This window comes from Cricetulus griseus, chromosome 6 (genome assembly GCF_003668045.3).
Source record: "Cricetulus griseus strain 17A/GY chromosome 6, alternate assembly CriGri-PICRH-1.0, whole genome shotgun sequence".
Taxonomy (NCBI): domain Eukaryota; kingdom Metazoa; phylum Chordata; class Mammalia; order Rodentia; family Cricetidae; genus Cricetulus; species Cricetulus griseus.
The window spans coordinates 56,263,112-56,279,695 of NC_048599.1; the positions used below are offsets into that span (position 1 = coordinate 56,263,112).

Genomic DNA, 16,584 nt, shown 5'->3' on the forward strand with positions numbered 1-16,584 from the left:
TGGCTCAGTTAATAAAGTACCTGCCACACAAATGTGAGGGCCTGAGTTTGATCCCCAGCACTTATGCAAAAGGCTGGGCATGGTAGCACACACTTAAGTCCAGTGATGGGGAGATGGAGACAGACAGATCCCTGGGACTTGCTGGCCAAATAGCCAGCCTAGCCTAATCTGAATTCCAAGGTCTTTGTGAGAAACCCTGTCTCCAAAAACAAGGTGGACAAGTACTTAAGGTGCAACCTAAAACTTTTCCTTCAGTCTCCACATACACACACACACACACACACACACACACACACACGCGCGCGCGCGCGCGCGCGCACCTGTAGCACAAGGAGACTTGTGTACAACAGGAAAAGAGCTGCACCAATAGCACAGGGAGGCAGGTGTGGAACAGGACAGGGTAAACAAATGGCAGTCCTGGCTCCAGAAGAGACTCTGCCATGGTATAGAAGGCACACCAGTATTTGTTTCAATGTAGAAATTTTAATGTAAGGAACTATTAAATGTAAAGTTAGCTCATTGCTGGAATGGATGAGATGGCTCTGTGGGTAAAGGCACTCATTGCTAAGCTTGTCAACCTGAATTCAGTCTCCAGAACCCACATCATGGAAGAAAAGAATCAACTCCTTCACATTGTACTCCCTCTCAATCTCTCTCTCAGTCTCTGTCTTTCTCTCCCTCTCAATCTCTCTGTCTCTCTCTCTCTGTCTCTCTCTCTGTGTCTCTCTCTCCCTCTCTCTCTCTCTCTCTCTCTCTCACTCACACACACACACACACACACACACACACACACACACACACACACACACGAGGAAAGGTGGTGGAAAAGACATATCAAGACATGTTGTGCCAGGGAATAAATAAGCTCTGAAGTGTTCCTTCTTTGGACTTCCCCCCACCCCAGAGTTCTCTCTCATTTTCTCTAATAAGTCTGTGTTTGCTCAAGTAAACTCTTAAAACAAAGACATCTTACCCTTCCACTGTGTTGTATTTTTGTCTCTGTTGAGAATTGTTGACTAGGGCTGAGGATTAGCTCAATAGCATAATACCGCATAATACCTGTTTTACTTATACTACACCCTGGACTCTATCCCCAGCACCACCAAAACAAAATTTGTGAGTAAAATAAGCAACAGAAACAGTTAAGTTTTGACATCTTATTGTCTAGATACGGGGATCTGAGAAGGCTACTGTAACTACATCTGAACCCTTTCCATATGCCATTCTTATTGGAACATTTCTTTCTTCCTTCTGCCCATCCAAATCCAAATGAGTTCACAGTTCTAGTCTCATACTTTTCCCCTGACCCTCTCAGAAACCCTAAACACTTAGGAGTTACAAATGTGACAAAACTTAGCTCTCAATAACACATTATCATATACTATTTCTATTGTTGTACTTATTTGAAACTTCATCAAAGTTTGAAACTTTTATAACAGGAATAGTCTTTTCTGTTCTGTTCATGCTTTACCCTGTGTGTGACTGAAAGAACCAGCCATAGCTCCCTTATAGTGCCTTTCCTACATACAGCATCTCTAGAGAAGAACTTTCCAAGGCTTTCTCATGAAAGGGATGAGGCCAGAAGAAAGAAGCAGCCCTCCAAAAGAGTTTTCCTAAGGGATTGCTCATGGCCCAGGTCTCACACACCGTGAAAAAACGGACAGCATCAGAGATTTGCAGGAAATCCTTAGACTGCCCCATAGACAACCGTGCATCCTTGCATTGAAAGCAGATCAGTTTCCCATCTGGCTTACTGAACAGTTTCAGGTTCTCTCCATGCTCTGGGCACTGTGGATGGCCCTTGAGCAGGGGTAACTTCTTAATCTTCTCTACCAGCTTCTCCAGCACAAGGTTGAATGTACAGTTGCTATACTGGCATAGCATCTTACACTCAGGACAGAATGTTTCCTTTGCATGCAGTTTCCAGTAGTTTTGGATACAGGCTTGGCAGAAGTTGTGGCCACAGCTCAGCATCAGTGGATCACGGAACCAATCATTACACAGTGGGCAGTGTAGCTCCATAGTAATATCCTGTATCACCACTTTTGAGGGTGCCTGAGTGGTTGTCTCATTCACTTCAACATAGTTGCCTGGATCAAAGTTGGAGGAGGGCCTGGAGGATACCTTTGGGAAAAAAACAACTTAGTTAAGGTTCTCTTACTGCCCATTTCAATACACAAGGATATAGAATGTCATTCCTAAAGGAGCTAAGCATCATAATCTCTTCTTTGAAAACAATGCAATGGAAGTTGGAAAGAATGCTCTGCAATTAAGGACACATACTGCTCTGACAGAGGACCCAAGTTCAGTTCCTAGTACCCACTCAAAATGGCCTGTAACAACAGCTTCTGGAGATCCAACACCTTTCCTGGCCTTCACAGGGACTGCACTCATTTGGACAAACCAATAAATACATCATTTAAAATAACTGAATAAATAAAATAAAAATAAAGTTAAAAATAAAACAATACCGTTTTCTAGCATCATAGTTTGTGGCACCATTTCAAGTTTTAATACAGACCCAAAGCAGAAGAAAATATTCTATCAAAGATACATATTTTTTTTTCAAAGATACATAGTTTGTTATACATTCCTCACTTCACCAATCTTCTTCAATTATGCAATGAAATTTTTACTTCCAGTTTCTCTTTCATCGGTTATTTTTATTTCCCATGGGTCACACATACCTAGAAATGTGCAGTATCTGGGGCATCCTGAGCACACACTTAAGATCCCATCGGCATCAGAATACACTATTTTCAAATGCATGTGGAACATTCCTTAAAACCATATGTTTTAAGTTACAAGACAAATCTCAATACATTTGAAAGGATTAAACTCACATGAAATGTGTGATGCTTTGAATAAGATTGGCCTCTATAGACTTATAGACTTGAATGCTTGGTCATCAGGGAGTGGCACTACATGACAGGGATTACGAGGTGTGACCTTGTTGGAGAAAGTGTGTCCCTGGGGGTTAGCTTTGAGGTTTCAGGTGCCCCAGCTAGGCTGAGCCCCCTGCCCCACCTGTTGTCAGCAGATCCAGATGTAGCACTCTTAGTTAACTCTCCAGCACCATGTCTGCCTGTGTGCTGCCATACTTCCCAGCATGCTAATGGACTAAACCCCAGAATGTAAGCAAGACCCAATTAAATGCTTCCCTTTATAAGAGTTGCCATGGTAATGGTGTCTCTCTACAGCAATAGAACAGTGACCAAGATTAAGTGTCATCTCAGATACTACAGAATGGAACTAGAAATCAATAATAAGCAAAATGAAAAATTCACAATTATGTGAAAACTAAACAACATACTCTTAACTAACCAATGGATCAAAGGAGATAAAGTTAGAGAATATTTTGAGATGAACGAATAAAAAAATACAACATACTAAAACTTATAATAAAAAGCAGTACTATCTGGGAAATATATAGTTGTAAACACTGACATAAAAAAAACTAAAATGGGGGCTGGAGAGATGGCTCAGAGGTTAAGAGCACCAGCTGCTCTTCCAGAGGTCCTGAGTTCAATTCCCAGCAACCACATGGTGGCTTACAACCATCCGTTATGAGATCTGGTGCCCTCTTCTGGTGTGCAGATATACATGGAAGCAGAATGTTGTATACATAATAAATAAATAAATAAATAAATAAATAAATAAATAAAATATTAAAAAAAATAAAATGGGATGGCACTCGGTAAGTAGTAGAATGCTTGCTTAGCACGTAAAGGCCCTTGGCTCATTTCCTAGACCCAGCAGCATCAACAACAAAACCTAAAAAATATAAGAAAGAGAGCTTAGTGCCCTGATATGTGCCTGTATTTCCAGTTACTTGGGAATCTGAGACAGAGGGGTTGCTTGAGCCTGGGAATTTGAGTCCAGCCTGGACAACATGAAGGGATCCTGTCTGGGATCTCTTAAATGGTCTGGGAAAATAAGTCAATGGTTGAGCATGTGCTCAGCATGCCCCAGACCCTGGGTTTGATCTCTCAGCACCCCGAGAATAAGTCAGTAAGTAAATATATAAATAAATTCACAATAAATTGCCTAAAGTGCCCTTAAAGAACAAGTGTGGGGAAAGCACAAACTAAACCTGAAGCTAGCAGAAGAAAGAAAACATAGAGTGGAGATAAGTGAAATAGAGAACAGTGGAATCAGTGCAATCAAAAGTGCAGCTTGTTAGCTTTGCTAAGCATGAAGGTACGTATCTGTAATCTCACACTTAGGATGCTGAAGCAGGAAAATTGCCAATGGCTAGCTGGGGCCTAAAATAAAAGTAGTGGTTTTAGTGGGTGGAGAAGCTACAAAGTTGATTAGACAAATTAATTTTTTTAAAAAAGAAAAATACCAGAAAAGTCAAATCACTAAGATTTCAAGTGGTTTTATTTATTACAGGCCTCACATAAAAAAAAATCTTAAACTACTATGCACAAATGTATGACAACAAATGTGTAACCTAGATGAAATAGGAATGGTCCTAGAAACGCATCAACTATTAAGACTGACTCAAGAAGAAATAGGAAACCTGAACATCCCTGTGGCAAGAAAATATTTTAACCAGTAATAATTTTTTAATAATTAAAAACTCAATAAAGTAAAACCCAGGACCAGATGATTTCACTTGTTAATCTTATCAAACAGTTAACAGATGAATGTTAATCCTTTTCAAATTCTCCCAGACAATAGGGTGGTACTTCTTGACCCTTTAGCTGAAGTTAGCATTTTCTTGATATTAAAGCTAGGTAAATATGAAAACAAAGTATCCTTAGTCATCCTTTCACAAAGTAAAAGACAAATTACATAAAGGAAGAAATTATTTGCAAATTCTAGTCCTTGTAAGGCTCTAGAATCCAGAATAAAAGAACTCTCACAACACACAAAAAAAGATTAGCAATCATTTTTCAATGGACAGAGAACTTGCATAGCATTGGTCCAAAGAAAACAGATTGGTAGGTGGTCAACAAATACATGCGAAGATGTTCAATACTTTAGCCATGATGAAGATTCACATGAGAATTTTGAATTCATTAGTTTCATTATATCTCACAATGAAATATAATTTCACACTAGGATTGATATAATTTTAAAAGGTACATTGTTGGGGGCTGGAGAGAAGGCTTGGAGATGCACTTGCTGCTCTTGCAGAAGACTTGGGTTTCATTCTCAGCACTCACATGGCTGCTCACAACCATCTAAAACTCCAGTCCAGATGCTTTCCTTCTTCTGGCTCCACTGGCACCAGTCACACATGAGGTACACAGACATATGCAAGCAAAACACCCATACATATTTTCTATAGGACATTGTTAATGAGAATGTAAAATAATGCAGCCATTTGTGTACTTTGTCAAAAAGTTGAACATAGAGCCATGCATGGTGGCACATGCCTTTAATCCTAGCACCCAAGAGGTAGATCTCTACAAATTAGGGGCCAGCCTGGTCTACATAGTGAGTTCCAAGATAGCAATATGGAGCTATATAGTGAGATCCTGTCTGAAAAACAAAACAAACAAAAAATCCAAAACCCTATGATGGAATGTAAAGACAGCTCAGTTACAGTACTTCCTGCATAAGTATACAGACCTGAGTTCAGATTTCCTACACCAGTATAAAAAAAAAAAAACAGGTATGGTCATGTATTCCTGTAACCTCAAAGTTGGCAAGGGTGAAGACAGGGCTATCTCTGGGGCTTGCTTGCCACCAGCCTAGCCAGAAAGCAGTAGGAGACCCTGTCTTGGGAGACTAAAGAAGAGAACAATGGAAGAAGACACACAACTTCCTCCACTGGCCTCCACATGCATGCATAGGTATATGTACACTCACACGTGTGCATTCATGCATATATGTCACATGCACACACTTTATCATTATGCTGGACTGAGTGTGCTTCTCAGTGGTTAGAGTACTGCCCAGAATTAGTAAGAACCGGGGTTCAACGGCCAGCAGCACAAAATAACCTCAGAACAAATAAGCAAAGATCACATTTTATGATTTTGTTCATATAAAATATTCAACATAGGTAAATCCTTAAGAGACAGAAAGATTACTGCTAGGGCATATGGGAGAAGGAAAATCGGGGAATGGCTGCTTAATAGAAAAGAGATTTCCTTTGGGGATGACAAAAACATTTGGAAATAGAGGTAGCTATTGTAAACTACTGTACAACATTGTAAATGTACTAAATTTGAGCTGGAGAGATGACTCATTTGTTAAGAGCACTGGCTGTGCTTCTAGAGGTCCTGAGTTCAATTCCCAGCAACCACGTGGTTGCTCACAACCATCTGTAAATGCTACTGGAGGTTTTTTTGTTTTGTTTTGTTTTTTCTTTCGAGTCAGGGTTTCTCTGTATTGCTTTGGAGGTTGTCCTGAAACTCACACTGTAGACCAGGCTGGCCTCGAACTCACAGAGATCTGCCTGCCTCTGCCTCCTGAGTGAGTGCTGGGATTAAAGGCGTGTGCCACCAACGCTCAGCTGAATTATACATTTTTAAATAGTTAATTTTAAAAAAAAAAGATTTATTTATTTATTTATTATGTATATGGTGTTCTGTCTACAGGCCAGAAGAGGGCACCAGATTTCATTACAGACGGTTGTGAGTCACCATGTGGTTTCTGAGAATTGAACTCCGAACCTCTGGAAGAGAAGCTAGTGCTCTTTTTTTTTTTTTTTTTTTTTTTTTTTTGGTTTTTCGAGACAGGGTTTCTCTGTGTAGCTTTGGAGCCTATCCTGGCACTCACTCTGGAGACCAGGCTGGCCTCGAACTCACAGAGATCCACCTGCCTCTGCCTCCCGAGTGCTGGGATTAAAGGTGTGCACCACCAACACCCGGCGAAGCTAGTGCTCTTAACTGCTTGCTAAGCCATCTCTCCAGCCCCTAAATAGTTAATTTTATGATATATGTTATCTTAGTTATTTTAAATGAAAGGTATTTGATTCCAGAGCCTGAATTTTTACACTAAACAACATCCTGCTTTGCAGAATGTTATATTATATGCCATCCAAGACACTATTATTTGATAAAGAGCCACCAAAAGTTGTTTCAGTCTCCACCTGTGAGGCTGTTGCTGTTTATAAGCCCAGAGTACCAGCTCTGCCCTAGTGCCCATACTCACTGCATCTATATGTCAGTGGTAGGCCTTACTACCTCTGCCTCTGCCCCCTGGTGATAACAGGCATGAACCACTACACTTTGCTTCCAGTTTCTCTTCCCAAACAGCTCCTAGACAGGCATTGGAAAGCCTTGCTGTTCTTTCCATTTCCTCTTGTTCGTGTTTTCTTGTGCCATAACTCTCTCTCTTTGTTCTGGACAATTTTATCCCTTTCTTTCTTGATAGTTGCCATTAACTTTTTGTTTCTTTTTTTATGTGGGGGAGTGCCTAGAGGACAACTTTGAGTGTCATCTTTAGGAAAGCAATCTGACCCTTTAAGACAGCATGTCGCCGGGCCCATGTCGCTGGGCCTTGGTGGCGCACGCCTTTAATCCCAGCACTCATGAGGCAGGGGCAGGCGGATCTCTGTGAGTTAGCGGCCAGCCTGGTCTACAGTGTGAGTTCCAGGGACAACCTCCAAAGCAATACAGAGAAACTCTGTCTTGAAAAACCAAAAAAACAAAACAAAACAAAAAGACAGCTTGTCATTGTCCTGAAGCTCACCAGTTAGGCTAGTCAGTGAATCTCAGAGCTTCTCTTGTCTTTGCCCTTCTAAAACTAGGGCATACACCCCCATGCTTGGCTTTTGACATGGGTGCTGGAGATCCAGCTCAGGTCCTTGCACCTGCCTGGCAAGCACTTTATCACTGAACCATCACTCCAGCCCAATTACTTTGTTTCTTTAAATACTTTTGAGTGAGATGGGTTCTTCCTGGGTTACCTATTTAGGAAAGACTTGTGTGAAAGTGGAGGCAGGTCCATAAATATGAGGTTGTTTTCTTCTTGAAACAACATGTACATGATTCTCCCCGAAGTGAACCAGTACTGCAGGTCTGTGTATTGTACAGCATCTCCTCCACTCCACCTGACCATCAGATGGACTCTGCCTTGGTCTGCCTTAAATCTTCTTGACAAGTGGATCTAGGAAAGCCCTGGCTTCAGCCAGCTTGTCTGGTCTCATTGCTGTTGGTGTTGGATAGTAGGGTGAAGCACTTCTGTTGAAAACTATGTCACTCTCTCTTTATGCAAGGTTTGCATTCCTAGTCCCCCGGAACATTCTGTTTGGCTTTTACTGTATTGTGTAGTCTTTCCTAACAAGCTGGTACCCAAATAATGTCTCTAGCTATGCCATTGTAAAGAGGCTGTCTGGTTTTTTGCTTTGGGGGATTTTTTGTTTGTTTTTGTTTTTGCTTGCTCTCCCTGTGTTTTTCATTCTCCTTGAGTTTTTTGCTTGTTTGGGACAGGGTCTCAATATAGAGCCTGGCTTCCCTCAAACTCAAAATCGTCCTGCCTTTCCCCTTCCAAGTATAGGGATTACAGGTATGCCAGTACACCTTCTTCGTCTTTGAAGGGGAATCATTGTTTTTAATATTTCACCACTCAAAAATTGTCACTAGCACTGTATCCAACATTTCTACATGTTTAGGGAAAGATATACACATGTATATGCACATGCATATATGTTTAGGAGAGAATGGGGGCAGATGGGAAGGGATGGATTTTAACGTGATACACCATCTTGACAAGATGAGTAATGAAACATCAGCCATAATCTGTGTGGATGTCGTTTCCCAAAGAATATAGATGGAGTTCTTTTGCAGCCCATTGGAAAGGAGACCCAAAGTCAATAATTAGTAATGTCATAAACAATCCTATGTGTTACTCTTTGCACACCTGACTTTTTAAACTAAGATTTCTCTTCAGTGTCTACTAAATGTGTTACAATAACTACCATCCCCACAGTCCTTGCTAAAGGTAAGGCCTACATGAACCATGTTCTACCACTTCCTTTCCCAAACCATAAATGGACTTCTGAACCATTTCATAGTCTGTCCAGCAACCCCAATTGTTAACTAATGCAAAAGATGACCTGTGCAAACCAGAGCCCCTCATGAATTCTAACTTGAAAACAAAAGAATCAGAAAACAGACAATAGGAGCAACAAGATCACCATGAAATACCGTGTGGAACATAGAAAATCATTAAAGAAACAGAATCTGCTCAGGCATGGGGGAACATGCCTTTAGTCCCAGTCTCTGGAGAGAAGCGGGGGGGGGGGGGGATCAAGAGAGGCAGAATCTGGCAGATACATTTTAAATAAGCAAAAAAAAAAACAGAAGAAATGGAGAGATGCAGGTGAAATCAGTTCATTGATAAAGCAAGAAGGTATTACAGGGAGAATGGCTGGAAAGACGGCACAGTGCCTAAGAGCATTTACTGCTTTATTAGAGGACTGGAATTCAGATCCCAGAACTCACAAATTCCTGTAATTCCAACTCCAAGGGATCACACTCTTCTGTCCTCCATGAACACACACACACAATTTAAAAAACAATTTAGAGGAAACAAGCTGCATTACATTAAGCATTTCACTGTCCTTTGGTTCTTCCTTCATTCTTAGGCCTATCAAGTTACCTTGCTGTGGTAGGTCTAGCAGATGTGTTGGAGGTAGCCTGTCCGAATCTCTGTTCTTTACCCATACTCTTGTCTTCATCCTCCTGAACTCATTCTATCCTTTGGCCCCTGAATGCATTGCCACCCTGGTTCTTTGGCTATGACTAGTTTCTCCTCCTCTTTCTATTCTGCTTATCTTCTCCACCTTCCTTCCAGCTCTATACTCTCTCTTAACAAATGAGTAATTCCATGAGTTCATGTAAAGCCTCTACATAGGTGAATCCCAAATCTGCACTCTGAGCTCAGGACTGTCCTCGAAAACTAACATTAAGCTGACGTGGTGGCTTGCCTGAATGTAGTAATCCCAGTACTTGGGATACTGAAGCAAGAAGTTTGCCCTGTGTTTCAAGTACCATGGGCTACAAAGATGGTGGTCAATTTTATGTCAAATTGGCACAAGCTAAAGTCATCTGAGAGGAAGGAATCCCAATTGAGAAAATACTTCCATAAGATTGGGCTGTAGGCAAGCCTGGTAAGTATTGATGTGGGAGGGCTCAGCCCATTGTGGGTAATGCCACTTATGGGCTGGTGGCCCTGGTTCTATAAGAAAGCAGGCTGAACAAGCCATGAAAAGCAAGTCAGTAGGCAGCACTTCTCCATGGTCTGTATCAGCTCTGGCCTCCAAGTTCCTGCTCTGCTTGGGTTCCTTCCCTCACTTCCTTCAGTCATGAACTGCGCTGTGGACATTTATATAAGCACAACAAACCCTTTCCTCCCCAAGTTGCTTTTGGTCATGTGTTGCATTACAGCAATAGTAACCCTGACTAAGATATCACCACACCCATCCTGGCTCACATCCCCCACCCCGCACCCCCCCACCCTCCTACAAAGGATTGACTGGGCATGATGGGACACACCAACAACCCCAGCACTTGGGAGACAAAAAAGGACAGGAGTCCAAGGGCAGCTTTAGTTACTAGCAAGTCTTCAGCCAGCCTGGAGCTATGTGAAACCTTATTATAAAAAGAAAATTGACCTTAGGAATAAAAATACAACTCATCTAGAAATAAGCAAAATGGCAGAGCCAGCTCTGCCTAAACAACAACAACAACAAAACCCACTGCTTCCTGAGTGTGCCTTGTCCATAGGAGGAGGGAAGACTCAAAACTTGCTGACTTTACCATTTCCAGCCTCTGCCTGAGTAGTGGAAGTAACAGGAAGTTCACTGTCATATAATATTTTGTTTTACAATTAAGGAAAAGTAATTTTTCCCTGACTTTGGCTTTAAAGGGATGAGAGCATAGTATGAAAAGGCAATAGCGTTTGTTTGTTTTTCCTACAGAAAATGTAAACAAAATATTTTTTTGCTCAGTTTGCTTCAGAAGCTAAGGACAAAGCAGAGCATGAGCAAACCTCAAGGTCCTGAAGTAGAGGAGGTTAGAGCCTGATCACCATAGTGAAGAGCTACATACGACAAAATTCAGCCTCTAGCTGACGGTGCTGGCGAGAACCTGTAACTCTGACATTTGGGGGTGGAGGCAGGAGAATCTTGAGTTCCAAGCCAACGCAAAACACAACCGACCAAATCAGAACACCAAACAGTAAGTTTCATAAGTAAAAACTGGTGGGAAATGATGTCAACACCAGGGACCGTGTGTTGGGATTTCCTGATGTGTTTTAGTGGATTTTCCCCTCTTATGGTAAATAATTGTTTCCTTAAGTCTCCGTGACAACACCAAAGTTTAGAAGACTGACTTCCTTTACTTTAGTTTTAAGGTGTCTTAGAACAAGGAAATCTATTTAAAACCTTTAACTGGGCTGGGGAGATGGCTCAGCAGATAAAGATGTTTGCCTCCAAGCCTGATGACCCAAGTTCAATACCTGAGATCCACGTGGAGGAAGGCATGAATTGATTCCTGCAAGTTGTCTTTGGACCTCCACACATGCTATGGCTTGCACACCCACGCATGTACACAAAATACACAAATGTAATTTTTAAAATATTTAATTTCTCCTGTTTTAAATATAACACACCAAATGTGGTAGCATGAAAAAACATTATAATTAATAATTTTTCATCTAAAGTTAATAAAGTTACTAATAAGGAAGGTAACCTTTTGTATAATGTTTATTTTAATTATTTTTAAAAGTTATGGTAGACTTCCTTATTTTCTTACCCACCTTTCTAATTTGTTTTTCCAAAGACCTAGAGAAAGTATAAAAGGTTAAAGCTACACGCTAAATATTTCCTTGATTTCCTATCTTGATCCACAATCTATAGTCCATTCCTATGATCTTGTTTTCCACACTGTGTCCAGAAAACCTGCAGGGTTGTTGGACAGTAACTTACCTCCATGAAGCTTGGTCATCAGGCCACCAAGGGGCAGAGACAGGCAACTTGGCTTTGCTCAGAGGGCCCAGGATGTCTGCAGACCAATAGTCCTGGGCCTGTTAGTTTGCTAGGAATGGATTCGGGGCCCATGAGAAAAGGAGGGAAAGTTCAGGAGCTGGAGAAGAGACGCAAAGCCAAAGAGTGGTCTGGCAGGTTCCGTGACAGTTTGTCAGTTGCTTTGATCATATTCGCATTTGAGAAAGAAAAACTCTGATTGGACTGGAATGGCCTACCAACCCCTTTTATTTTACTTTATTTTATTTTATTTGGGGAGGGGTTCTTTTAAATTTCAGGTGGTAATCTATTTTTTTATTATTAAACGTGTGTGTGTGTGTGTGTGTGTGTGTGTGTGTGTGTACGTGCCAAGTGTGTGGAGATGCCCACAGAGGCCAGAAGAGGGATCAAATTCCCAGAGCTGGAGTTACAGTTAGTTGTAAATTACCTGATATGGGTGCTGGGAATCAAACTCTGGTCCTCTGCAAGCAAAGTACATCCTCTTAACGGCTGAGCCATCTCTGCAGCCCTTGTCACGTAATTTTAAGTTTTACAGATCTCACTTCCAAATGAGGCTGCTCTAGAAAAGACAAAACAAACAGCAGCATCAGCTATCAGCTGTCCCCCTGACTCAAGAGACAGCACTTCACCCCACCTGGGCCTGCCATCTCAAGACACAGCGAACCTTTAACAGGTAACTGTTTCCCTCTCCCCTTCCTCTTGCCATCTATTGAAGCAGATCTGATTGAATAGCAGAGTGTGGGGTTGGGCCCTAATGAGGCAGGGTAAGGTGCTTTCCTACAGCTTTCTCTAGCACTTTTAGCTTAGAGATTCAAACCTAGACCATGCTTATCCAGGGCATATAAAGAACTGTCTCAGAGCCAACAGATTTGCTGTCTTGTTTACATTAATTCCAACCTAATATATTGTCTGGAGTGGGCAGTGCCTGTCTGCTACCCAGCCTTAACATGCACAGCTCTGCTGCCAGAGTTAGGAATTGCCCACATATGCCTTGCTTCTCTGGTTTTGTGCAGGCTGTCACTTCCACGAGGGGGCGCTCTCTGCCAAGAGAGTTACTGAGAAGTAAGAGCAAGCTTGTCATGCAGCAGCACCTTGCAACTCTTTCTATTGTAGCTCTGATTATACTGCGTTGTTTCTTTCATAAAACCTATTTGTTTCATTTCTCTTTCCCAAGAACTGTGAGTTTCGTGAGACAAAGGACTGTCTTCTTAGGCCCGAAGGCCTACCACACTATCAATATGTAATAGACACTGGCTGAATGAGCGAATGAGGAGCACCTGTTGATGGCCTATACCCTCTCCTTTCTGTTTGCTTGTTTGCTTTTATTATATTCGGGGGTGGTTTGGTTTGGGTTGGTTAGTTGTGTTTTTGTTGTTGTTGTCTTGTATTTGTTTTGGGTTTTGGTTTTTGGTTTTAGAAGCAGGGTCTCTCTACATAGCCCTGGCTGTCCTGGAACTCACTATATAGACCAGACTGGCCTCGAACTCATGGGGATCTGCCTACTTCTGTCTCCCAAGTGCTGCAATTAAATGGCCAGCTTGTATGTTTGAGTTTTATATTTGGTGCTATGATTAACTCAGCACCTTGTACATGCTAGAGAGACACCCTAGTCCCTGCCCTACCCCAGCCTTCTTTCCAGTTGGATGATTGAACAACTGCTACTCTTTCACTCGTTCAGAAAAAAGATAGAGAGTGGTTGATTTACTAAAAGCACTCTCCTATCGGGAAAGCCAACGGACATGGTGACACCACACTGTCAGTTCCTCTGTCTTCCCTCTAGAGCATCGGTGAGACTGGTAGAGCCACCCGGGGGACCTTGTGCCCTTTGCATGCCTCAAAAGAAAGGAGTATAAGTCAGCCAGGCGTTGGAGGCCCATGCCTTTAATCCCAGAACTCGTGAGGAAGAGGCAGGTGAATCTCTGTGAGTTCAATGCCAGCCTGGTCTACAGCGTAAGTTCCAGGACAACCTCCAAAGCAACATAGAGAACCCCTATCTTGGAAAAAATAAAAGAAAAAGAAAAGAAAGGAGTATAAGTCACTTTCCATCTACTGAAATCTAAGAGGGGAGGGATGGTCTCTCAAATACTGTCTGATTAATGTCTTCTATAACAGGAGGGTTATCATGCCACTGGACAATACAACAAAACCTCATATTTTCTCATATCAGAAATCTACCAGCAAGATCCTGTGGCACTGAACTATGAAGTTAAAGATGCACAAGGTTGACATTTTATACATTGCTTGCATAAAATGCTATGGGCTGGGCTGGGCTGGAGAGATGGCTCAGCCGTTAAAGGCTAGGCTCACAACCAAAATGCTAAGGGCTGAGAAGCATGGTGGTAAACACCTATAACACAGCTCTTGAGTGACAATCAGGAAAATCAACCGGTTCATGGCTAGCCTGGGGTACAAAGTGAGACCTTGTCTCAAAAATCCTTTTTAAAAAACCCACAAAACTGTGTACTAATAAATATTCAAAACTGTTAGCAGTGAGGCTGCTGTTTCTAACTTTGAACACTTTTTTAGAGCTGCCCATTGAAAAACTGGGCCTGGTGGCTCATGCCTATAACCAGCCCTTGGGAGTTGGAGGCAGGAGGACTGTAGTGAGTTGAGCCCAACCTCAGCTATATGGTGCATGGGACCTTGTTTTTAAAAATATGTCTAGGATAGTGACTCTGTGTGGAGAGCGCTTGCCCTGCAAGGCTAAGGCCCTGAATTTGAATCCCTAGAACCCACTTAGAGCCAAGTGCAGCAGCTCATTTGTAATCCCAAATGGGATGTGGAGCCAGGAGAAGGCCTGGAAGCTTGCAGGCCAGCTAACTTACAGAAAAAAAGAGAACCTGTCTCAACCTAGGTGGAAGGCAAGCACCAACACCCAAGGATGTCCTCTGATCTACAGGTTCCCTCCATGTACAGCTTCACACACAAAATAAAACAAACTGCCCCCCACTAAAACCCCACTGCCCAGTGAGAACCATACCTTCCTATGAACCTCGGAGCTAAACCTAGCCAGAGTACTGGATCAGTCCAGAGTTGTAGGTACAAAAGTGCAGGGATTTCATGCAGGCCAAGGTCTCCCTGGTGTGCTCCTTGGTGCTTAGTGTGGCTGGAGGAAGCCACAAGAAAGATAGAGGGTACTGCTGCTGCTCCCAGCTATCACTAAGAGGACACAACTGGATAAGAGACATCATTAGGACAAAAGCTTAATAAAACCCTTTGACTATTCCAGCATAAACATTTTAATAGTAGGAGTTAAGTGATTAATTGCAGCCGGCAGGTCACATGTGTCCCAACAAAACTATGAATGTGAACCCACACATCTTATTGCCATGTTGCAACATCAAAAGGTTGGACATTTCTGGGCATGTCATATTCATCTTGCACCAAGATCCTGTACCAAGCCAAGCAACCAAGGTCTGGGATGTGGGCAACATCCTAAAGACTGCAGTGGTGACAGCTGCTGGAGTCCCTGAACTCAGAAGGCTGAAGTCGGAGAATCACTGCTAATTCAAGGCCAGCCAGGGCTACAGAGTGAATCTGTGGTCAGCCTGAGTGACACAGTGAGACCCTGTCTCAAACAAGCAAACAAAAATAAACAACCAGAATGCAATGGGAGAGAGATGTGTGGGTATAGGCACTGCCTTACTGGTACATCTGAGCTTCCGTGTGGAGAAAATGCTGCTAAGGGTACGTAAGGAAGAAGAGTGCTTCCCTGCACATTCGATTAGAGAAAAGGAAAGAGCACCCCCAGAAATCCCACCTCTCCCATCCTGAGGTACAGGTTGCTTTGAGAGAGCTACATGATTCTCTGTAAAAGAGGAAAGCTGTGGAGTAATGTGCTTTCCAGGCCTGAGAGCCAGCCAGTCTGCTGTTTGTTCAGAGCAACATGCTAAGTTGATTAGCTGACCCCATTATTAGAACACAAACAACCTGTACAGCCAAAGTAAAGTAGTTCCTCCCTGTCTTGGCATGGCCGAGGTCAGAGAATAGAAAACCACTGTCGGAAGTTCCAGTGGGCAGAGCAACTTAGCAGGCGGACCTCACAGGCCACTTGGCATGTTGTTTGCCTGCATACCATGTACTCCACCCTCTGGTAGAAATAGTTAGAAAAAACCAACTTCCTCTCCACTCTAATCAGAAAATGCAGACTGTGGCCTGCTTGGTGCATTAAAGCTTCCCCTGCTCTAGACAGAAACAAATTTGATGCTTAACGTCCACATCAAACTGATAAAGTTGTCACTCTCGAAAGTTCCTTTTGTCTACCTGCTCCACCATGTCTTGGGGACTATCATTATGGCTCCAATGTTCCCAGCTAACCGTCTGAAAATTGATGTGAGAGAAAAAATGCTTCTTGTCTAATTTTCTGTTTATATGTGTGTAATCTCCCTCTTACAAAGCTATCAGGGATCAATCATATCTACTTTTTTTTTTTTTGAGATGGGGTTTCTCTGTAGCCCTGGCTCTCAATGGAACTCCCTCTGTAAACCAGTCTGGCCTTGAATTTATAGAGATCCACCTGTCTCTGCCTCGTGAGTGCTGGGATTAAAGGTGTGAGCCACCATCACCTGGCTCATATCTACTTTTAATTACTGAAAGGCCTTACTTCTGAACACCATAGCTATATAGTTTCCACC

General features: G+C 42.4%; 1 protein-coding gene across 1 annotated transcript; it reads right to left on the minus strand.

The window, feature by feature from the left end:
• Nucleotides 1-784: 784 nt before the first annotated feature.
• LOC118238821 (E3 ubiquitin-protein ligase TRIM69-like) lies at nucleotides 785-11,899 on the minus strand. The gene is made up of 2 exons (XM_035447047.1): nucleotides 11,894-11,899; nucleotides 785-2,124 (listed from the first exon to the last, which is right to left on the minus strand). The coding sequence occupies exons 1-2, from the start codon at nucleotides 11,897-11,899 to the stop codon at nucleotides 1,507-1,509; spliced, it is 624 nt and encodes a 207-aa protein (XP_035302938.1). The 3' UTR covers nucleotides 785-1,506.
• Between the last annotated feature and the right edge of the window lie 4,685 nt (nucleotides 11,900-16,584).